The following is a 25323-nucleotide window of genomic DNA, read 5'->3' as shown; positions in this document are numbered from 1 at the left end:
GAGCAGTTATTGACTTTATTTGGTGATTAAATGGTTAATACAGAGTAGATACAGTTTATTTCAAGTATTGATTAATTGAAACATTTTTAAACTACAGTTTGTTTGTGTGACGTCTAAATGTCTCTATTGTAGTTAATCTGATGCTAAATGCTAAATAATAAATTCTACTGAAACACAAACATGTTAGAAAATAACCCACTTTAACCGACTTCATGAATAATTAATCATGTTGCAAAACAATATTTCCCCTTTTCAGCAAGATTAAAACAATCTTTTTCGTCAAAGACACGTTTCTAGTCATGTTTGTATTTTTGTTTACAAACAAAAGTTGAAAAATAAACGAAGGCAAAAAGCAGAAGCTTACAAAAATAGACCCAGTTTGGGTTAATTTCACTCAAACATGGCAGCACATATAAAACCACAACATCCTCACCCGCAAGGAAAACTAGCATGTTGCTAATCATTCACATTTAACGAGCCTAAGGTTCATCCAGCAGATTTAAAGGGCTGATAAAAATTAATAACAAGAAAGAAGGTTTTAAATCAGAATCACTCTTTGACAATAATCAGTTAATTAAAATGTTAATAAAAGAAGCAGGTGGCCAAATATATCAAATGTACTTCATTTTTAATTTAATTTAAAATTTGATACATTTATTGATTGGGTTTTGCTTTATGGAGATGAATTTTTATTGATTTTTTTTTTATGACCAATATTTTTTAGGAGGGGGCCATGGCCCCCCCGAGCCCCCCTCTTAGGGTCGCCACTGCTGAGAAGCACCAAAAAAACACATTCTGCTTTAATACAGTCAGAAAAACCTGAGAATGAACATCCACAACATTTCCACCAACTTTCCAATTTACCCCATAAACAAATGGATCAAAAATGAGCCAAACCATTTTTAATTAGCCCAATTTAGCTCATATTTAGCTGAAAACATGACAAAATGCAAGGAGAATTATGTGTTTTCCATCACTGAGTCATCGACTGTGACAAATTGTGGCTTTAATTCTCTTAAGTGCTTTCGTTTTAAATCGACTCCCCCTTGTAAAACCAAGCAAATGCTTGGCACAAAGTCATTTTCTCCATCATTGTGTTGCGTTTCGCGTCTGTACTGGTAGATTTAAACGCGATCCGGCCCGTCCAGCGTGGACGTCCAGCACCAGCGCAGGAGGTAGAGCGTTCTGCGTGTGGAGGTCAGGCTGATGGATGGAGGCGCAGCACATCCAACTGGCCCGTTGTTGCCGTCTCCTCGTAGATTTATAATCTAGCAGCAACACTTGCTGGCCTTGGTTTTAGCAGGTTTACAGGTACACAACATAACGGCAGCTAGTTTAGATTTAAGTCACGGAAGATTGAAAAAATAATAATAATTACTCCAAAGTTTTAAACATGCAACGAAACAATTCTGTCAATTTGTCAAGGAGTTCTACTAAATGAAGATTAAAATGACGTAAAACAATCCGTTTCTGACAGCTAACGTTTTTTTAAGCTAACATTTGAGCTCATTTAAAAATATAAATGTTTGTTTAATGTAATCACTAGATCAAAGCAACAGTTTTTCAAGGAAAAAAAACTGATTTAGTGAGCAGAACACTGCAACAGAAGCAGCTACTTGCATACAGCTACCAATGGCACCAGCTAGCAAACATTAGCATTCCTCCCGGCGCTCAGAGAAACCATAACAAATATGCTTTTTATTATTATTTATTGGGCTTTAATCGTTGTTGTAAAACTGTGTAATAAAAGTGGGAAACTTATTGTTAGCAAGTAGGTGGCTTGTTAGCTTTTATTCTAGCCAACCAACATTAGCTTTCTAAGGCTGCGAGCTAACCAGGAGGAAGTGATTAAATATAATCTTAATTTAATTAGTTTTTTCAGAAAACTAACAACAAAATGTCCAGCTAACAGCATAAACCTGGCTACATGAGTGGAAAACAGATGACTGTCTCCCTAACAAGCATAATGGCAGCTAACTGCTATTAGCTTATGGCACTAGCTTCTGAACATTAGTAATCATTTACGGCAGCCGCCATTAGTAAATCTTTGAATGTAACTTTTGGATTATTGAAGGCTTAAATTATAACGTGTTTAAGAAGAAGTAGATGAATTACAAAAAGAAACAAAAAGGCCACTAAGCATAGCTAGCATAAATTAGCAGCTATCAGACTTTTAGCAAACTAAAGCTGCTAACAAACCATCAGAAAATTGATTATTGTCACGCTAAATAAAAATGGCAGTTAGCTGTTATTAGCTAGCATTTTGCCGAGGTTTGTTTTTAATTTCATCTTCATAGTAACGCTACTGGTTTTACGTTGCTTTGTTTCCCGTTTTAATGGTTCAAGTTTACTAATGACACTCGTTTTGCATTTTGGTGTTTTACCTTCCGTATTTGTATTAAAACCCTGACTTGGTCCACTCCAGGACAGTCTTGATTTTTTTCCAAAGCTCTCAGTCTGGATGCTAACTAACTCCACAAATGTTTTCTGCCCACCTAAAAATATCAAGATGGTCAAAAGTTCAGATTTTATATATAGCAAATAAAACCAACACAACAAAAAGCCCAGTGTTAATTTAACTCTGAAGAGTGTGGACTATATAAACACTGAAAATGTGTTGATATCAACTCTGTGGGAGTTAACATAATTCCCAGTGTTGATTTAACTCCCACAGTGTTGATATTAACACTTTTTTCCAGTGTTTATATTGTCCACACTCTTCAGAGTTAAATTAACACCAGGCTTTTTGCTGTGAACAGAAACGCAGAAATAGAAAACAGCTTGATAAATGTTTCATTTTAAACGATAGAAAACAACAAAAGCTTCAGCGTTTTGGATTGTTGCCGTTTGCAGATTCTTTCCCAGAGCTGCAGCCGTTTCCTCACCTCAGTGAAGTCGGCAGCCCACCTTCTTCAAATCCAACAAAATCTACGTTTGTGCAGCAAAAATTTGCTTTTGTGACGCTAGCATGTCAAAGATAAATGCATCCAGAGGTCAGAGGTCAACCAGCTCCAAAACGAAATCAAACAAAATTGGTGTCAATCAACTCTGCTGCGTTTGTGCTGCAGCAAATTTAATTTGTGCCGCTTATGGCTTTAAAGATATTGAAGAAAGTTTAAAGGTCAGAAGGTCAACTGGCCCAGAGACAACAAAACTGGTGTTAAACGTTTGTGCAGCAAAGATTTTAATTTGTGCTGCTGTCATTTTTAAAATATTAATAAGAAAGTTTCCAGAGTTCAAACATCCCTTAGTCGCATTTACAGAACAATGAATAAACTTTCATTAAGGTTTTCTAAGCAAAAGAAGCACAAATAAACATTTCTGAAGCACAAACGCAGCACAAAGGTTTGATGCTAATTTTATGCTAATTATGCTAATTTTGTTAGCTTTGAAGCAGGTTTGGGGAAATTCACTCAGGTCAGTTACGTCTCAGCCCTGATTTTGCTTTCTTCCAGGTCCGGTGCTTTCCGTAATTGGACCGTAGTTTGGGCGTAGTTTGGGCGTAGTTTGGGCGCTAGCTGTGCCGGTTAGCCCTGAATCCAGGCGCTAAGCGCAGTGCGACAGGCTGAGCTTCAGCAGGCCCTCGCTGTGCATCCGGTGGAGCAGCTTGAACTCGGCCGGCAGCTGGTGGGACTCCTGCCACTTGGTGGTGAACTTGGTGCCCTTCTTGTCGTAGTAGTGGTACGGCAGCTCCTTCCCGGTGTTGGGGTCCCAGCCGAAGGGCCAGAACCCGTACAGGTGGACCTGGTCGCACATGGAGGACGCCAGCGTGTACATCAGGATCCCCGTGCTCAGGCGCTTCGGAGACAACTGCTTGGTTTTCCAGTAGCTGCAGAGGAAAGAGCAGCAGACATTTATATTTGGAAATTATGATCTAATTAAAAAAACTCATGTTGCTCATGTTAATAAGCCAAAAATGATTTTCTTTCAACCAACATTTTTTAAATCCATCAATCAAGTTGGTTTTTATAGCACATTTCAGCAGAAAGGAGCTTTATGTCATAAAAACAAAGCCATAGAAAACTGTCAACAAGAAATAGGAGCCTGATATAAATCAATATTGATATAAAAGTTATAGTTCCACTTATAACAAGACATTTTGTCTAAATTTTAACATTTTTATCTGTGCAACCGGCCCTTTAAGGGGCTAAACGAGGCTGGTGTGAATTCATCATTTATCTTATCCAAGTTATTGGAGTTCAGCCCCTGGATTTCCTTCATTCTGATTGGTTGGTGGCTGGCAGTAGGCGGGGCTTGCAGGCCCTTCCACCGATTGACAAAGAGAGGAAGAGTAAAAACATCTTCTTCTTCTCCTGATGTTTCCATCACTCTGCCTCTCAGAGGGGGAGACTCTCCACACCGACACGGACAAAAGCGTCCAGGAGTCCTGGAGCTAATTCTCCCTCTGCAGGCAGATTTAATGGGATTGTTAAAGATTATGTTACTGTTACAAGCAGCCTGATCATCTGAGACACCGTTAAGCGCCGGACCGAAATCCCCTCCACGGTTTCAGCCGCCTTTCAGTCCCTTCCTTAAGTAGCCGCTAACTCATAATCCGGCTTTGAGGCTGAAGCTCCTCTGTGCTGTAAACAGAAAGCGACGCTACGACATGTTAGCTTCTGGAAACGACTGGAAACAGGATCTGGACAAAACGGTGGCCTTACTTCACAATCTGAAGGCTTCATGCACCTGGTAAAAGTATTTACACCCCTAAACTGGTCAATACATCATCTGAATATCAATGACATGCAGCTATAGAGAAACGGATATAAAGTTTCCTCCACGTTTTTCAGATTTAATCTGTCACATTCACTGCTTTGTGTTGCTCTGTCACATGAAACCCCAATAAAATCAGCTGAAGTTTATGGTTGGAACGTCACAAACGTGGAAAAGTAGAAGCAGCATCAAAGCTTTTGGAAGTGATGAAACATTAACATATTTTTATGTTTCTATGTTAAAAAAAATGTAATTAATATTTCTGCTGTTCACAGCTTCTCCAGCAGTGGAGTTAGTGCAAATCGCTAACTCCAGTAGCGCAAATCGTAAAAATTAGTTCAGCTAATGCTAAGACGCTATACCATCATGGTGTTTAGAAGACGCTAATGCTAAGGCGCTATACCATCATGGTGTTTAGAAGACGCTAATGCTAAGGCGCTATACCATCATGGTGTTTAGAAGACGCTAATGCTAAGGCGCTATACCATCATGGTGTTTAGAAGACGCTAATGCTAAGGTGCTATACCATCATGGTGTTTAGAAGACGCTAATGCTAAGGCGCTATACCATCATGGTGTTTAGAAGATGCTAATGCTAAGGCGCTATACCATCATGGTGTTTAGAAGATGCTAATGCTAAGGCGCTATACCATCATGGTGTTTAGAAGACGCTAATGCTAAGGCGCTATACCATCATGGTGTTTAGAAGATGCTAATGCTAAGGCGCTATACCATCATGGTGTTTAGAAGATGCTAATGCTAAGGCGCTATACCATCATGGTGTTTAGAAGATGCTAATGCTAAGGCGCTATACCATCATGGTGTTTAGAAGACGCTAATGCTAAGGCGCTATACCATCATGGTGTTTAGAAGACGCTAATGCTAAGGTGCTATACCATCACGGTGTTTAGAAGACGCTAATGCTAAGGTGCTATGCCATTATGGTGTTTAGAAGATGCTAATGCTAAGGTGCTATGCCATTATGGTGTTTAGAAGATGCTAATGCTAAGGCGCTATACCATCACGGTGTATCAACAGCCAATAAACTTCAACAGACATCAAACTTTAATCACCTGAAACTTTACAAAACATCCATGTAAATTACAGCTTTAGAGTTTATTCGTAAAAATTTATTTAGTGGAAGGTAAGAGTGTTAAATGTTTTCTCAGTTAGCTAAACCCTGAATAAAATTTAGCTCCACTACTAGCAGATTAGCATAAATGTGCTCCCGGCTCTAAAGCACCAGAACAGGACATGTAAGGAAAACATCGGTATTTAATTAATTTTGTTTATCATTGTACTTGTAATTTTTGCCTGAATATTAAAGTTTGTTGAACATCTACAGCTTTGACAGAAGATCAGAATTTCGCTAATAAAAGTAGATGCTAAGTGCGCTAAGCGTTTCCAAAGTTAGCTAAAATGAGCTGAGATTCAGTGAAGTTGCTCGCCACTGCACTTAAAAACCGAGTTGCTCTGACACGGTGTTGCTCACTTGTTGATGTACTGCATGATGTTTCCGGGCCAGGCCAGCTGGACCCTCAGCTGGCCCCGATGCTCCACGAAGAAGTCCACCAGCGTCCTGGTCACCGTGGCTGACGTGTGGAAGAAAAACGCCGGGATCCACAGGATGGCTGTGTCCAGCTTCTTCAGGCTCAGGAAGAAGTTGTTCCTGTCCTGCACAGTCAGCAGGTTGTTGTAGTATTTCTCCAGGATGCTGGGGTTAAAGGTCGTCATGTTGGTCCGCCGCCCGACGTCCTTCTTAAAAATCTCCGTTGGCGCGAAGTTGCATCGGAGGACAAAGTCGTACTTCTCTATCTGGGCCCCGCAGCGCGACCCGGTGAGGATGCCGCTGTTCCCGATGACGGCGCAGACGTTGTAGCGCTTGTTGAGGACGGGCGACACTTCCGGCAGGAGCGAGCGGAAGTTCTCACCGATGGAGTAGACGTACTTGTGGCTGGAATAGTCAAAGTGCATCAGCTGGCCGACTTTGACGGAGTCCCGGGTCAGCGTGAAGTTTCGCGGGATGTCGATGTGCTGAGAAATCTCCGTCCTGAAAAACGAGAGTTTAATGGAAGCTGTTGGAAAAGCCAAATTATTTTATATAAAGCAAATCACAATAAGAGATTGTTTTAAATATGTATTTGTTAAAACTTGGGACAGAACAATATGAGTCAAATAATCTGTGAAAAGTGACCAATGACCAAAAACAACCAATCAGAGACAGGAGCAGGCGGGTCTTAGCGCTGCTAATCAACCCTGTAAACGCGCTGTTAAATATGGTAATGATGGAAAAACAACTTAAAGTTACAGGAAAATTGTTTATTTTCCATAATCAGTGGATATGCTGACTAGCTTTAGCATTCACAACATGGCATGACAGGGCATGATTGACAGCGCTAAGACCCGCCTCCTGTCTCTGATTGGTAGTTTCTAGTTAGCACTAAGATGTCTCTCCTGCTTCAAACATGGATTACAAAATAATTTTTACTCTTCCAGTCAGATTACCTGCTTATCTTAAAGAGCCTAAGCCAAACGCAGCCCGGAGGCGGGCCTTAGCGCTGTCAATCAACCTCATAAATGTGCTGTTAAATGTGCTAGCAACTTAGCATTACAGAAGAACTGTTTATCCGCTGGCCATGCTAACTAGCATTAGCATTCACAACATGCTACGCTGATGAAGCCTGATTGACAGCGCTAAGCCCCGCCTCCTGGCTCTGATTGGTTGTTTTTAGTTAGCACTCAAATATATCAAATTTCCACACCGCAGCTTTAGATAAAACACGTTTAATAAAACATTTCCACATCCTTTCCTGAAACTTCCCACGTTTTTTTCCCGCCCACATCCGGACACCGTTTTCCGACGTGGGGTTTTCGTACCTCAGCTGAGTGAACGCTGTGCTGTTGTGCCTCCACCTGGAGGCGTTCTGCAGACCCTCGGTCAGCGCGTTGGACAGAGGGAGGAAGTCTGGGTCCAGGTGCTTCATGGCCAGCTGGGAGCTGCACAGAGCAAACCAGTTCAAACTGGGAGCCTCAGCTGGTTCCTTTCAACACGTTTCCAGAAGCAGTTTAGCTCGTCTGCATGCAGACGCAGCGGGAAAAAATCAACTTTTTAAATGTTTTATGAAGGTATTTTAAATTTAATAATCAGACAGGTTGATCTTAATTTAAAGAAAAAATAGTAAAAACTTCAAAAAACAACAATATTTTATTTATTTTTCAAAAAATAATTGAAGACAATAAACAACTGTTTGATTTAATAAACAGTCAAATGCAGGAGGATTAATTTCAAACATGGATAATAAAATATTAATCTTTACACTGTAAAAACACAAAATCTGAATTATCTGTATCTAGTTTTTAAGCAGATATCTTTGGCACATTTGAAACTTTTTACTCTTCTAAAAAGTTACTTTTAATTTAGTTTTGTCTTATTTGCACTAGAAACTACACAGAAGTGGTTGGTAAGATTTTGTGTTTTTGCAGTGTAACTCAGTAAAACCTGTCTGATTACCTGCTTATATCTCTTAAAGGGCCAGAAGCACATTCTGGATTAAAACGTCATAATAAGATGAATTTTGACAGAATTAGACATAAAAATGTTTATTAATTTGTTGGTTATCGGAATATTGGAGCTAAATTGCTTCTAAAAACTCGTCGTTTAAATCATTTACGCTGTGGGCTCAGTGTAAATGCAGACTCTCAGTCTCTTTTCTGAAATATTATTACTCACTCAAAGCGCAAATAACTTCAAAGTTTTGCTTAGAAGTTAGTAAAAAAGCCAGAAAGTTGCAGCAACGTTGCTTATCTTAACAAGTTAACAGAGAATCCAAATGTTGTTTTTCAGCTTTTATTTAATTTGATCATTTTTTTAAAGCTTTAAATGTTTTTTAATATATTGAAATGTTTTAAATTCACTTGTTAAGATGAACCGTTTTTGTAGTAAAAGAAGATAAAACTTAAATTCTCATTTATTCACATCCCTACATGAGTATTTATTTTTATAGATTTCTAATTAAGCTGATTTTTCATCAACAAAATGTTTAAAATATAAGAAAATAGTTTTGATATTATGCTAAGATTTGACACATTTAACTGATTATAAATAATAAAAAAATAGCTTCGAACAGCTACGCTAGCTAGCTTTGCCTTTTTTGCCGCCTTTTTCACCTGAATAAGTTTTTGTTTGAAAAATAAATTCTAGTTATGTAAAACAAAACTTCTGCAAAAATCTGAATTATTGAGGATTTTTTGATTATATTTTCCCGGTAAATAGAAAATGTAACAACAAACTATAATGCTAACATGTAAAAAACTATGTTTGTGTTTTCCCGCCTTTTTCTTAGCGCAGTCAGTTAGCATAAGCATGTTAGCATCTACATCTGCACTGGAAAAGGTTAAAAAATAGTTCAAAACTTCTGCAAAAATCTGAATTATTGAGTATTTTTTTATTATATTTTCACAGTAAATAGAAAATGTAACAACAAACTATAATGCTAACATGTAAAAAACTATGTGTGTTTTCCCACCTTTTTCTTAGCGCAGTCAGTTAGCATAAACATGTTAGCATCTACATCTGCACTGGAAAAGGTTAAAAAAACAGTTCAAAACTGCTAAAGCAAATTTAGAAATGTAAATTTCTTTGTTTAATAACTCCAAAAACCAAATATGGATCCTTTAATATGATATAAAAAATAATCACGTGTCAAATTAGAGAAACAGGAAGTAAAAAGTGTCGTCAGTAACATTCATATTGGCATACAGATTATTTCAGGCAGAAAGAGGCAGTGCTGAATCAGAAACAGCATGAGATGTTAAAAAATACCAAATTATAGCTCAAAATCAAGAAAATTGTTCTTGTATTTAATGTCAAAGGTTTATGAAAGTGTATTTATTCAATTTTCTGGGTATATTTGTATATTTGTCATGTCTTTCCATTGATGCTGTTCCAAAATCAACACCACATGATTAAAAGTTGCCAAGGCAAAGTCAGCGTCTTTGGCTCAACTTTGCTTTGTCTCGTCTGTGAAACAAAGTTGCTGCGGTCGGCTGCAGATTTATTTATTTTGTTTTGCTTTTCAGCCAAACGGCCAAACGGAGCCGAAGCAAAAGGAGGAAGTTAGAGGGTAGAAAACACGGCTCTGTATTCACCTCAGGTCAGGCTTACGAGGAGGCCTCTCGCTGCAGCGGGGAGGGATGCGAGAAAACAACAACAATACAGAAACATCTGACTTCTCGGCTTCAAACTGACACCAGTGGCTCTGAAACCACATTAGACCTCAGCAGGCAGGAGCTGATATGAATATAACATAAAATGACTGGTTGGTTTAAATGGTCTGGAGATAATGAATCTAAAGAAATGAAGATGTTTGCACATTGCTGTAATTTAAATATAGAGATGCTAATCTGAGTGACAGAAAAGAGATTCACAGGTCAAAGGTCAAAAACAACTAGTGATGACAAAGTTCATTAGATACGAACATAAAAGAGAATTTAATCCCAGGATGTTTTACCTCATGACTGATTTTATAAATCTATCAAGATCAATGCAGACATATTTAGCATAAGCTAATGCTAAAGTGCAATGCAAATATATTTAGCATAAGCTAATGCTAAAGCACAATGTCAACATATTTAAGGAAAGTGAATGCTGACTGGCATTCAAAGTGGTAAACATGAAACTAATGCTAAAGACAAATTAGCATTAGTTTTCAAAGTTAGCAGAAATGTCAAAGTGATAATCGAAAAATTAGCTATTTTAGCATATTAGCGGATGATGTGCTATGTCTCATTCTAATAATGTAAACATAAAGTTCTTCAGTAGCAACATTTGCCTCTTGACATGCTAACTCTAGCATGAAGTGTAGTGCATCCAAACAGAACGTCTGCTATGCTAATGACCCACCTGTCTCGCACCCTGACCCTAGGATAGTCGGTTTCAGACGAACCGACTCGGACTGTTAGCTTGGTTGGTTGAGTTAACATTGTGAAATACAGCACTGTGCAAACGCTCATATTCTCCCCAGAGGTATCAGTAAAAGCTGTTAGCAGCTGCAGAGGAAAGTCAAAAACACCAAAACACTGATGCACAGGTCTGAGCAGAAGTTTTAAAGCATCCCTCACTTCTTTCTGTTTTCTTTTCATTTTCTTTTCAAGATTTTAGATATGCTCTATGAAAAATAGACGAGGCTCCACTGCACTGCTGCCATATCTCAGTTTCAGGCCCACGAAACTGTCACTAACAGATAAACATCTAAAAAACATAACCTGGTATCCAGCAGCAGCTAAAGCGCTACACCAATGCGATATGTAGCAGAAGCTAATGCTAAAGCCCTGTACCAACATGGTATGTAGTTCTGATGCAGTAACGCTGTCGGCTCCCTTTGCTCAACAACTTTAAATTTGGTAGTGTTCATTACTACTTCTGTAAACAGTAATTATTAGCTTTAAACAGAATACTTTGTTTGCTAAATAAACATTTAGCTAGCAAGTTCAGTAGAGAGCAACATATTTAGCTTAAAGCAAAACTATTCAGGTTGCAAACTACATATTTAGTTGGTAGGCTAATATTTAGCTCCAACTATTTGTTTGAAGCTAATTATTAAGCTTGCTAACTAAATATCATATTTAAAGCTTCTTATTTAACTTGCTAAATGTTTAGCTAACTAGCTGACTGTTTTGTTTTAAGTTAGATATTTAGCTTTCTCACTAACTTGTTAGCTAAATATTTAGATTGAAGCTACATATTTAGCTTGCAAATAGTTAGCTAACTTACTGTTTTTGTTTTTAACTAAATATAGCTTTAGTGCTAAATATTGAACTTGTTATGGAAATACTTAGATATAAGCTAGCATAGTTTGCTGACTAAATGTTCTTCAAAGCTAAATATTTAGCTTTCTCAGTAAATATTAAACTTGTTCAAATCCTCCTGGCTATCAGGTGGGAAAATATCTTTATTTGAGGCTTTGGAAGGTAAACTAGGGATGATTTAAGACTTCTGCACAGACTGAGGATCTGTGAAATGCTGAGTCAGGTTTGGTTTTTCAGAGCAGCCAATGGAAACAGAGCAGGCCTCATCAGAACCTCCTCTGGACTCACCGGAACCCCGTGTGGAACATGTACATCCTGGGGCCTCCGTTGGGTCCGAACCGCGGGGATCCGGGCAGGAAGTCCTTCTTGATGGACACGTAGCTGATGAGCGACAGGATGAGCAGCGCCACGCTGAAGATGATGAGCCCCAGCGCGCTGGCGATGCGCACCATCCTGCCGCGCCGCGGGCAGCCGCCGTCCCGGACCAGCGCCTCAGCGAGCGGCCGGAGCCCGGCGCGCAGCGCGGACAACCAGGCGCGTCGCATCGGCGCGCCGCATCGGCGCAGCGCGTCTGCGGCGGAGCTAAAGGCGTTTGTCAGGGGTCCATGTGGGGGTGGAGGGAGGAAGGCTCGGGGTGCGGTGTTACCTCACAGAGGCCGCGCTGGAGACTCCGCAGCTTCACCGACTAGCTGGATGCGTGCCGCGTTCACGGCCCGCTCATCCCGCAAGGTGGAAATCCGAGGAGAAGCCGGAGGGTTTCCCCGCATCCATGGCGGCTCAGATCGGGTTCATAATCCTCCTCCAAGGCGCCGAGATCAGGGAGGCAGCGAGAAGATGGATGCTGCTCTTCATCTGCATCCTGCGCGTCGGGCTCCTTCCTCCTCCTCCTCCTCTTCCTCCTGCTGCTGCTGCTGCTGGTTCAGGCTGATTAATTAAACTGGTGTCGCTTTAAGGAGAAAGCAGCTCCTGCAAGGCTGTAATCAGATAAACAAGCAGCAGCAGCATCCGAGGCGGGCGGAGCTCCGGGAGAGAGAGGACAGCATCCCGCCGAGCAGTCAGCCTCCAGAGACCGGAAACAACTCAGATCCACCTGAACGCAGCGCCAAAAACACCGCAAAACAGGCAGCAGCGCCAAAAACACCGCAAAACAGGCAGCAGCGCCAAAAATACCGCAAAACAGGCAGCAGCGCCAAAAATCCCACAAAACTGGCAGCAGCGCCAAAAATACAGCAAAAACCGGAAGCAGCGCCGAAAATACCGCAAAACTGGCAGCAGCGCCGAAAGAGATTCATTAAAACAGTTTAAAATATCGTTAAGTGTATTTATTTACATTTATATATGGGAATTTTCCACATTTTTTCACCTGCTTGTTATTAGTTTAGCATTTTTAGAGCAGTTGGACCTGGAGGGACATTGAATAGCAAACGTGACGTCACGTGACCCCAGAATGTTTCCCCACATCATCACCTCTCCACCACCGTGCTCTGCAGCTTTTCTCAGGGGTTTGTGCTGATCTGCTGCATCAGCTGCTAAAATCTCAAAAGCTGGCTAAATATTCAGTTAGCAAGTTAAATATTTAGCTATAATGCTGAATATTTAGCTTCCTATTTGCATAGGAAGCTAAATATTTAGCTACAAGATGAATATTTAGCTTGCTAACTAAATATTTAGTCAGCAGAAAAATTATTTAGCATCAATCTAAACATTTAACTTGTATTGTAAATCTCTAGTTTGGTGACCAAATACTTAGTTAGCAGGCTGATGCGCGAGCTAATTAAGCTAATCAGCTTGCTAGCTAATCATTTATCTTGTAAGCTAAATATTTAGATACAAATAAATTAGTTATGAGCTAAAAATTAGGTAAAATTCTAAATATTTAGCTTTGGGAAAATATATTTAGTTACTAAATATTTATCTTATTTATCTTGCTAGCTAAACATTTTACTAGTAAGCTAAATATTTACAATCAAACTTAATATTCATCTCAACACTAAATAGTCTGAATCAAATATTTAGCTCATTACTAAATATTGTGTTTGTAAAATAAATATTTAACTTAGCAAGCTAAATGTTTATCTAACTAAACAAGCTTCACACTCGTTACAAACTAAATTAATGTTTTATAGCAACTTAAACATGTAGCTTCAAGCAGAATATTCAGTTTGGTAAAACTAAACACATAGTTTTCTAATTAAATATTTGGTGTTATGCAGGTTAATTAAACCAAATTACTGCTGTTGTTTTTGACGTTACAGCTGAGCCTGGCGCTGACCGGTCAACCTGTGAATTTGATCACCTGGTGGATATTTTCCCATAATTCCCTGGGAAGTGAGAATCGTGTCGTTAAACTTTCACTCACAGTTTTTCCTCTTCGTTTGATGAATAATAAAAGTTCAGAACAAACGAAGCAGACGCATCATTTCCCTTCACGCCTGGAGACGAAACTCGGGAAATAACTGTTGCCTTTGGCCTGGGAGCCAAACTGGGATGAAAAGAATGAATGAGACAGGCTGATGGAAAACACACACACACACGCACACACACACACACACACACACACACACACACACACACACACTTGCGTGGCTATCTTTGTGGGGACTTTAGGCTTCGGTCCCCACAAGGACCAATTGGTCCCCACAACGTAGTGTCAGGAAAATCGTCCCCACAAGCTATTAAAAACAAACGTGTGCACACACACACACACACACACACACACACACACACACACACACACACACACACACACACGGCTGTCTGCAGGGTGAGTGATGTACGGCAGCGCTCCGTCCTCCATCACTACAGTGGACATAACAAAGCACCACATCCGGCCGTTTCCACTCAGCTCATCTCCAGCCTCAATTTGGAGGCGGCCATGATGGATCACGAGACGCGGACGCCGGATTCGTCAGCCTGACCTTGAACATTTGGCCGCAGCTTCGTTAAAACCAGGTAATAAATACCTGCTGGACCCAGACGGAGTTATTTTTAGCAGCTTTCTGTCCTCCTGCAGCTTCAAAAGCTAAATTAGAGACAAACTAAAACTATTTAGTGGAGGACATGTTTACATTCAGGTTGGTCATTTCTGTGAATTTCATTTTCACTCAATTAAATTAAAATATATCTGTCCAAACTGCAAAAACACAAAATATCACAGAGTATTTTATAATGCAAATATCTTAGTACACTTAAAATAAGACAAAATAACTTTTCAACAAAATATAGGAGATTATTTCTCATCATTAATCGCACTGTAAAAACTGACACGTAACTAGTACTTTTGAATATTAGCTCCAAGGTAACTAAAGATTTAGTTATATGTGAAACAGATCAATATTTATTTAGGTGTAATAATTAGCTCAGATTTAAATGTTTTGGAGCTAAATATTTAGTTATTGAGCTGCTAAATGTTTAGCCTGCTAGCTAAAAATTTAGTCTAGAAATTAATATTAATTAATATTTAGCTACTAAACGTTTAACTAAATATTTTTTTCAAACTTCAGGCTAAACCTAAATTATTAGCTTTTGCCTCTAAAGGAGCTCCGTAGGCAGATCCTCGGTTTATTTAAAGTAATATTTATTGTTACTATTTTCCTCACATCCTGATTTCATCTGTTCTTCATGAAGTTGAGGCTCAGGAATCAGAACCTGCTGCTGCTGGTTTCACTCATGAGTCCGACTGTAAACAGCATCGATCGGTTCTGACAGGAAGCGCCATCGATCCGTATCCGTGACGACAGACTGAAGTGGGTCAGAACTCAGGAAAGATGCTGAATGTTCATTATAAAATGATATAAAAAGTAAAAGTTTTATTTACCTTAAAAGTGGAGTTAGAAACAAATTAACACTTTGTACAATTAAAAAAAAGACAAATATTGGCCAATACCGATATTTAAACCGATATTTATACTGATATTTATACCAATATTTATATCAATATTTATACCGATATTTCGTGGATCGGCATAAATATTTCCAGATATTTTAGTCTGTTTTTTACTTGTCGTCTCTAATCTGTTCTAAAGTTATTTGCCTTTTTTCCTCCCCACATAGTAATTATTAGTGATTATTAGTGATTATTAGTGATTATTAGTGACAAGAGGAATAAAAACTAAGAGATAAACTAGGAGACGTTTCTCCAGGTCAACATTTCTCAAGAACCTCAAGAGCTTCAAGAACCTCCAGAACCTCTAGAACCTCCAGAACCTCTAGAACCTCTAGAACCTCCAGAGCCTCCAGAACCTCTAGAACCTCCAGAACCTCTAGAACCTCCAGAACCTCTAGAACCTCCAGATCCTCCAGAACCTCCAGAGCCTCCAGAACCTCCAGAGCCTCTAGAACCTCCAGAACCTCTAGAACCTCCAGAACCTCCAGAGCCTCCAAAACCTCTAGAACCTCCAGAACCTCCAGAGCCTCTAGAACCTCCAGAACGTCTAGAACCTCCAGAACCTCTAGAACCTCCAGAACCTCCAGAGCCTCCAAAACCTCTAGAACCTCCAGAGCCTCTAGAACCTCCAGAACCTCTAGAGCCTCCAAAACCTCCAGAACCTCCAGAACCTCTAGAACCTCCAGAACCTCTAGAACCTCCAGAGCCTCCAGAACCTTCAGAGCCTTCAGAACCTCCAGAGCCTCCAGAACCTCTAGAACCTCCAGAGCCTCCAGAACCTTCAGAGCCTTCAGAACCTCCAGAGCCTCCAGAACCTCTAGAACCTCCAGAGCCTCCAGAACCTCCAGAGCCTCCAGAACCTCCAGAGCCTCCAGAGCCTCTAGAACCTCCAGAACCTCTGGAACCTCCAAAACCTCTAGAACCTCCCAGAACCTCAAGAACCTCTAGAACCTCCAGAGCCTCCAGAGCCTCCAAAACCTCTAGAACCTCCAGAACCTCGAGAGCCTCCAGAACCTCTAGAACCTCCAGAACCTCGAGAGCCTCCAGAACCTCTAGAACCTCCAGAACCTCGAGAGCCTCCAGAACCTCTAGAACCTCCAGAACCTCTAGAACCTCTAGAACCTCCAGAGCCTCCAGAACCTCTAGAACCTCCAGAACCTCTAGAACCTCCAGAACCTCTAGAACCTCCAGATCCTCCAGAACCTCCAGAGCCTCCAGAACCTCTAGAACCTCTAGAACCTCCAGATCCTCCAGAACCTCCAGAGCCTCCAGAACCTCTAGAACCTCTAGAACCTCCAGAACCTCTAGAACCTCCAGAACCTCTAGAACCTCTAGAACCTCTAGAACCTCCAGAACCTCCAGAGCCTCCAAAACCTCTAGAACCTCCAGAACCTCCAGAGCCTCTAGAACCTCCAGAACGTCTAGAACCTCCAGAACCTCTAGAACCTCCAGAGCCTCCAAAACCTCTAGAACCTCATGAACCTCTAGAGCCTCCAAAACCTCTAGAACCTCCAGAACCTCTAGAACATCCAGAACCTCTAGAACCTCCAGAACCTCTAGAACCTCCAGAGCCTCCAAAACCTTCAGAGCCTCCAGAACCTCCAGAGCCTCCAGAACCTCTAGAACCTCCAGAGCCTCCAGAACCTTCAGAGCCTCCAGAACCTCCAGAACCTCTAGAACCTCCAGAACCTCTAGAACCTCCAAAACCTCTAGAACCTCCCAGAACCTCAAGAACCTCTAGAACCTCCAGAGCCTCCAGAGCCTCTAGAACCTCCAGAACCTCTAGAACCTCTAGAACCTCCAGAACCTCTAGAACCTCCAGAACCTCCAGAGCCTCCAAAACCTCTAGAACCTCCAGAACCTCCAGAGCCTCCAGAACCTCTAGAACCTCCAGAACCTCGAGAGCCTCCAGAACCTCTAGAACCTCCAGAACCTCGAGAGCCTCCAGAACCTCTAGAACCTCCAGAACCTCGAGAGCCTCCAGAACCTCTAGAACCTCCAGAACCTCTAGAACCTCCAGAACCTCCAGAGCCTCCAAAACCTCTAGAACCTCCAGAACCTCTAGAGCCTCCAAAACCTCTAGAACCTCCAGAACCTCTAGAACCTCCAGAACCTCTAGAACCTCCAGAACCTCTAGAACCTCCAGAACCTCTAGAACCTCCAGAGCCTCCAAAACCTTCAGAGCCTCCAGAACCTCCAGAGCCTCCAGAACCTCTAGAACCTCCAGAGCCTCCAGAACCTTCAGAGCCTCCAGAGCCTCCAGAACCTCTAGAACCTCCAGAACCTCTAGAACCTCCAAAACCTCTAGAACCTCCCAGAACCTCAAGAACCTCTAGAACCTCCAGAGCCTCCAGAACCTCCCAGAACCTCCTGAGCCTCCAGAACCTTCAGAACTTCCTCCTTCGTCCGTCTGAATTCTGCTTCTTTACCTCGAGGCCTTCGGACCGAACAAACCGACTTATTAATCATCTTCAGAGGAAACGATCGGTAAAATGCCGATCGATATCAATGACTCACTGACTGGTTGATCATTGACTGGTTTGAAGTGGATCCCAGTTTGGACTGGATCCACACTGACGCTCCCAGTTTGCCACTGGGTCTCTGGTGGTTCATCCGTTCAACGGCGCGGATGATGAAACAGAACAATGGAGCCTTCAGATCCATGTTGGAACATTAATGGTGCCAAATGTCGCTAATGGACGTTGAGCTAACATGAAATCAGATTTAAATCTTTTAATGAGACACAAAACGGGCGAAAAAATATGTTCTTATCCTGAAACAAACTGATCATGTTCAGGGTGAAAATGCTGATTTATTTTAAAAGAAAAGCTAACTGCTGCTTGCTAACGTCAGCTAGCTAAACAGCTACATGAGGCTAATGTAGCTAAATATGAGGGGGAACAGTGTAGCATGATTTAGTGTGTGGAAACACAATGCTAGCTGCTACATGCTAACGGATGGATGGATGGATGGATGGATGGATGGATGGATGGATGGATGGATGGATGGATGGATGGATGGATGGATGGATGGATGGATGGATGGATGGAATAAAATGGTAACTTGTATATCAGACTAACCCTCTTCTTCTCCTCCTTGCTGTGATTTCTTACCCAGATTCCTCCTCCTCCTCCTCCTCCTCCTCCTCCTCCTCCTCGTCCGGCCCCCTGCTGGTCGGCTGTGATATTGATGACCTATTGATTTCGGCTCCCGGGATGTTTGCCCAGCAGGCGGGTTGTGACCTCACTTGTTCAGAAATTAGCAGAAATCAGACGCAGCAGGCGAAGAGTTAAGGTTTCTTCCTGCTCACCGCCGTCCAGCTCCGGACTCCGGACCGACGTTCCGGTGTGGAGGAGGAAAACTGCTGATCGGTATCAATAAAACGTTTGGTGTTTAATGTGGACAGAGAAAAACCCTCACACTGAGCTGCAGACGTAGGAACGTCCTGCTTCAGCTCAACCGTTTTATTAATCAGTGCTGAAAGTGATCAGATCTTAAGGTTTGGACTTTGACTAGGCCACTGCAACTCCTTAAAGCGGCGGCATTATGTGAAATTAGAACAACGTTATTCCCCCTTTACAGGCATAAATGAGGAGATGCCTGGATTTTTTTTTTTTTCATGCGTGTTTGGAGAGTCCTTTAATCTCCATGGCAACCATCCAGGTGCACAAAATGCCTGGGTGGACTTAGCCCCGCCTTCAGGGAGAAGCTCCTCCCCCTCCATTCAGCTCCTTCAGACTAGCCAGCAGCAATTAGCGAACGCCTGAGCTCATTCTCAGAGCGACGCCGGTAAAAACGTCGTTAAAGGGTTAATGGAGGAGCCATGTTGGACGACTTCCAGGAGGCGGAGCTTCAGAAAGAGCAGGAGCTTCTTAAAGAGACAGAGGCCCAATTTTAAGGTGTTAAATCAGGTCATGTTTGATACATGTAGCGTTTTTATGAACATAGTTATTTAATTGTTATAAAATGTATAATTCTGTCCCTTTAATTTGTCTTCTCAGTGAGTTTCCTCCACAAACTTCAGAAAAATCATTTAGATTTCAGTAAAACGTAAATATTCTCTCTAAACATTCCAATAATAACAACATCAATTAGTCTCATTCTTGAGCTGCAGGGGGCCGTGGAAAATCAGCGGAGGGGGCCGCAATTGGCCCTCGGCCCACACGTTGGGGCCCCCTGCTCTAAACTTTTCATGAGGGTGAAAATCGTCTCATCAGCCATTTTTAAACGCGTCTCTCCGCTCTGAGTGCTGACGGCCGCATGTTTCCGCCATGGCGGCCTGTAAATCAGCGCCGCATGTTGGGACACGTGTCTGCGGACTCTAACTAAATGGACGGGTCCAATCACCTCCGAGGGAGGAAGCCCTCCTCCCCCTAACGGGCCCCAGCGCGCGCCGTTTCCTACCGAGACATGAAATGCGCCGCTAATGGTTCATCACAAACACGGCTAATGCTTTACGCAGACCTCTTACCATCAATAAATGATGACTCGTAAAAGGCGAGCTGTGAAAGTCCGACTTGGACCCGAGTCAGGAATTAAACAGAAACGGGAACTTTGGGTTTGTCTCATTTTGTAACAACCAGGCGGCTGAAAGCTGCTGCTTTGGTTAAAATGGCCGACAGAAACTCAACGGTTTGGTTTCATTAAAGCAACAGGAAGAAAACGGAGATGAAATCCTGGTTTCCGTCATGAATGAGTGAAGTTTGGATGCAGGAGGAAGAAAAACCTGGAAAAGTTTTATTTTGTTATCCAGAGAGAGCAGGAAGTGGATCCTTCATCCTGTCATCCATCCTTCATCCTGTCATCCTGCAATTCATCCTGTCATTCATCCTTCATCCTGTCATCCATCCTGTCATTTATTCTGTCATCCATCCTTCTCTCTAGTTGCAGCTCGTTTTTATTCCACTTTTCCTCCTTCTCTCTCTTTTCCTCCTCCTTTCTCTCATTCTTTTATTTTCATCTTCTTTTCTCTCCTCGGCTCTTTGTTCAGTAAAATCTTCTGGCTCCTTCAGCCTCTAAGCAGAAACCTGGTTCCGGTCCGACCATCTTCCCGCTCCGGCCGCGAACCTCAACCTGATCCGTGTATTTCCGGTTCTGTCCCGGTTCCGCCGTGTCCTCATTAACCCCTCGCAGGCCGCCGTCCATCTCTCCCCTCCTGTAATAACATCCTCGCCCCGTCGCATCGTTTAACTTTTTCCAATTAAAACACGACGGCGGCTCTATTAACCCGAGTCGCCCTGGCGCCATTTTTCCCGCTCCGCGGCGGGACCTCGGGGACCGGACCCGCCGCCGAGGCCCCGCCGCCGCGGCAGCAGGCGCGAGGCGTCGGGGTGAGTTATGGCGCCGGCGCTCAGAGGGCAAATCATAAGTTTCTGCCTCGCCTGTGAGCTGGGAGATAAAGGAGACAGCTGCATGAGGGAAGGCTGCAGGGGTCACGACCTCTGGCTGTCCAGCCTCTGTGCTGCTCCGGTTTCATCCTCTGTTTACAAACTATTCTGTGGGAATTTATCAGAAATTACACTGTAAAAATGTTAAAAACTGGGCGAAATTCCTCATTTTAAAGCGTTAGCGTGCTAATATTAGCATCATTTAAGCTACTTTGATTTAAACTGGCACAGAACCGAGCCGCAGTTACAGACCGTAACCAGATTAATCGATTCATTAGTTATCGATTCATCACTAACTGACGAACATTTACTGAATGAGCAACACAATCAGAGCAGAAATTAAGAAAAAACTGTAAAACAGTGAAATAAATTTAGCATTTAAGGTAAAAAAAAAACACTTTAATTTGTAAATATTTCCTTGGATTTTAGGTTGTTTTCCCTGCTGATGGTTCCAGTCGACCCGGTTCTACTGGAACCAGAACATCTGCTCCAGCTGCTGTGGTTCTGAGTCAAACCAGCCTGTTCCCCTCCTGGCCTGAGGGGGCGCTGCACCAAGAACCACTGAAGGAAACGACAAAACCCTCTGAAGACACTGAGCGCAACTTGAGAGAAACAAGATGGAAGATTTCTAAAGCTATTCCTCCAGCTAGCGCTACGCTACGTTTGTTTTGGTTGCATTTACCCAGAATCCCCTGCGCTGTAGTCCACTTCCTGCTTTTGGAGCGGACTCCGGTCCACTTGGTGTTAACATATGCATTCAAACAGAACCAGAGTTCACTTCGACCAAACAGGAACCGAGGTTTGTAGATGGAGCAGAGTTTGATTTTTCGCTCGATCGGCTCCCAGACAAACCAAACTTTCTGAAGCGACAGATTTATTTTCTGATTCAGGACAATCTGCTTTATTCATCCAGTGAATTATTCCTAACCAGCTGTTTCTCCTCCTCCTCCCCCCGACAGCAAGCAGAGAGCAGCTGTCATCATTTTAACCAGCCTTAAATAAATCCACGTCTCCTTTGCATTTATTATCAACCCGTCAGACGGAGATGATTTGGATGAATCCTGGAGGATCTGCGGGTTTTAAACACGTCGCCTCTCCGCTGCCTGCAGACGTGACGCATCGCCATGACTTCACCATCCGATGCCGTAATGAAGGTCACCTTGCTGGACAAACCAGCTCATTCCTGATGGGACCCAGTAGATCCATCTCCAACGCTACAGGGGTCAAACTGGGAACAGAGTCCAGGACAAAAAACCCACTTCCTGTCTGTCTGTCTGTCTGTTTCCTGTTGCTGTGTGGCCTCCAGGCCAGCAGGGGGCCCTGAAGATTCAACCAAATCCGCTAAACGGACAGATGACAGTTTTGCTTTTCAAATCCAGTTGGAATCAAAGTAAAACGTAAAGAAATTTTGGACGTTTTTCTGCCATGTTTTCCTTTCGCACAGTGAGAAGAAGCCGTCCGCTAGGTTTGCACCGGGGTGTGTGAGTGTGTGTGTGTGTGTGTGTGTGTGCGTGTGTGTGTGTGTGTGATCACATCGAGATGTGCTGAAAACATCGATCAGTAGGTTCGCTGTGGCCTCTCGCCAGCGGCTCCAACACTCTGTTCTCATCAATACTTCCATTCAGGGCCCCGGGCCCCCCAGCGCCCCCCCTATAGCCCCCCCACCGTTAGCACGTTTATTTTTAGAGCTAACGCCGCCTCTCCGTCCCGATTGGACAGCTCAGAGAGCAGCTCAGGGGTCTGTGCTTTGTTTATGCACGACAGGAAGGAGAATCACTGACTGCATCAGGGCCAACAAAAATAATGAATAAACGTCTAAATCTGATCTCAGAATTTGGATTTTCGGTCATCGCATCTCAAAATTTTATTATATATCCAAACATTCTCAATTACTGCAGGAAATCAGGACAATTGTAGACAGAAAACAAGGAGTTATTTCCATGAAATGTTTAGATTAATTTCAGAAATATTCTAGAAAAACTGAGAAAACTGTCGCAGCTCAAAACGTTGGAAATTTGTGAAGAAATAAATACAGAAATTTTGAGATTAATCTCAGAAATTTTGTAAAAAGAAAACTTGGGAATTTCTGAGCTCGAAAAGTGAAACAGTTTTGACTTTTGAAAAGTTTTTTTCATTGAAAATAAGTAGAATTTCTGAAATTTACTCCTTTTTTAGGCCCCAAATCTCCGTCATAGTCAGTTAAATTGATACAAAATGAAAACAATCATAACTATTTAGTTTTTGCTTTAGGATTTTTCCAGCTGAAAGTCTGACCCAAACCGTAGATTTGAGTTTTCAGCCTGAGAAAAGTTAGATTTGTTTAACCGACTCCTTCAGCCGACTGATTCAGACATCAGTCTGTTCCAGCCGTCAACTGGAGCTTGATTAATTAGTGCTTAATTGGTTGTCATGTCAGCGACCAATGGCGTGACGGCACCCTGGGGGCCGGGTGAGACAGGGGACAGCAGGGACGAGAAAATATGTCCTGCTGTCCAGGTTCCAGCTTTAATGTTGACATTTTCACAGCATGTCCTCCTGGTTGGACGACGCGTCAGATATTTGAATTAAAGGCAAACGTTTCATTCAAATATGTCAGAAATGTTTCTTTTAAAAAAAAAAAGTATGAAAAGTCGACATTTGGAGAGAAAAAACTCAGAAATTTGGAGATGAATCTAAAAAATGTTATACAAAAAAGCAAGGAAAGTTTGAAAAGAAGCAAATTTGCTAGAAAAAAAATCCTAAATTTTGAGATTAATATTAGAAAATTTCTAGAACAAGGACATTTCTGAATTTGAAAAGATTCAGAAAATTTCCAGAAAAAGAAAGAAAATTTCATAGTTTCAAAGTAAAAAACGTTTTGAAATTGACAGCATCAGGTAAAGATGCGACTCCATGGCGCTAAAGCTAGCGCTGTGCTATGCACTATGCTAGCTTTAGCGGCTAACAGCTGCGAGTTAGTTAACCTGCTTAAGTTCAGTCTAAAATCTGTAAAATCAGACATCAGGTGTTTCTGGTTAATCACTATAAACTCCATGAAGCCGATTAAACGAAGTTTAGCCACACAAAGAGCTTCAGCCTGCGGTTTGGGTCCAGTTTCCAATGTTTTGGTCCTTAATCAGGTTTTAATGGAAGCTGCAGGAGGCAAAGAGTCTATTGGACTGAACTGAATTGTTCTTCTCTCAGATCTCCGGCTACCAGGCCCAGACAGACAGGCCCTTAATAAAGAGGCTGTTTGTCTGTCTGTCAGCACTCAGTCCTGCAATCAATGAAGGCCGAGAGCGAAGCAGAGCAGAGAGCCGACAGGAGGAGCGCCACGAGAAACGACGGGAATCTGAAGCTTGTGTCCGGATCTTAAAGGATCCATGACTGGTCCAACATGTCGCCTTAAGTTATTTACTGATTAACCTAAAATGTTCAGTTTGTGTTTTCTAAAAACTCAGTTCTTTATCTTTATCATGTTTTTTACCTATAGAGGACTGGAGTCTATAAACAAAACACAAGACGCTAACGCTAATGCTAACGCTTTGTCCACAAAACATCTGGACTGAGAAAAACTGCCTCAAAGTTTTTATGCACTGTAAAACATGAGAGATCTGCTAAAACAAACAAACACGATCGGCTTGTGAGCGACTGCTTACTATATTAGCTAGAGCTAACACCATTAGCAAGCGCTAACACAGTTAGAAGCTAGCACCGTTAACTAGAGCTAATGCTATTATCTTGTGCTAACACCACTAGCTAGACCAAGCTCCATTATCTAAAGTTAACACCATTAGCAAGCGCTAACACAGTTAGTAGGAGCTAACACCGTTAACTACAGCTAATGCTATTAGCTTGTGCTAACACCACTAGAAGAGCTAAACGGAAATCAAAACAAATGGGAGGATAATTGATGTATGTTTAAAGTGACATTGTTCATCTTCAATGTTTGCTGCACAGAGCTAGCCATGTAGCATCTAGCATGCGTCATCTACCCATAATGCATTGCACGGTTTTTTTTTTTTAAACATTTATAAAAACTTGACCTGCAGTGTTTTTACTGTCTTGTATTAAGTGACTATTTCTCAAATAAAGTCTGTTGTTGTAAAAACTGGCGGCTCCGTTTGTCGGCCGGTGAGGGAAACCCAGACGTCCCGACTTCCTGTCAGAAACAGGTTTGACAGGAAACGGATTTAATCTCCAACTCAGTGTTATAAATACCCAAAAAACTCCATTTTACAGGTATTTATAACACTATTTTGCAAAGAATTAAAACCCTGTAAGAAACTCCAGACGTCTGCCAGCAGGAAACACAGAAACACCTCGGGGTAAAAATCCTGCCTGCTTGACGCAACAATGTTTTCTGTTGTTGCTTCATCCAGCAGATTGAGACGTGTGTTTCTGAAGCTTGTGTCTGGTTGGTCAATGCGGTCAAGTTGCATCACTGACCTCTGGGAAGCAGTGAGTTTATTTATGAGGCTGACAGAAACATTACTAAAATGTTGCAGCCAAACATTTTCAACATTTAGCTCATAATTACAGTCATATT

General features: G+C 42.0%; 1 protein-coding gene across 2 annotated transcripts; it reads right to left on the bottom strand.

Annotated features, from left to right (window-relative positions):
* On the bottom strand, positions 1–12771 carry st8sia3 (ST8 alpha-N-acetyl-neuraminide alpha-2,8-sialyltransferase 3). 2 transcript variants are annotated; one of them, XM_008424566.3, is made up of 5 exons: positions 11811–12771; positions 9864–9893; positions 7593–7712; positions 6208–6765; positions 1–3829 (listed from the first exon to the last, which is right to left on the bottom strand). In XM_008424566.3, exons 1-5 carry the CDS (start codon positions 12065–12067, stop codon positions 3547–3549), a joined length of 1248 nt encoding a protein of 415 aa, XP_008422788.1. In that variant the 5' UTR covers positions 12068–12771; the 3' UTR covers positions 1–3546. The 2 variants fall into 2 exon arrangements, with proteins under 2 accessions (XP_008422788.1, XP_008422789.1); XM_008424567.3 differs by lacking the exon at positions 9864–9893 and having other exon boundaries at positions 11811–12765.
* Between the last annotated feature and the right edge of the window lie 12552 nt (positions 12772–25323).

This window comes from Poecilia reticulata, chromosome 12, assembly GCF_904066995.2.
Source record: "Poecilia reticulata chromosome 12, P_reticulata-male-v2, whole genome shotgun sequence".
NCBI lineage: Eukaryota > Metazoa > Chordata > Actinopteri > Cyprinodontiformes > Poeciliidae > Poecilia > Poecilia reticulata.
This window is presented reverse-complemented; position numbering and strand designations above follow the sequence as displayed.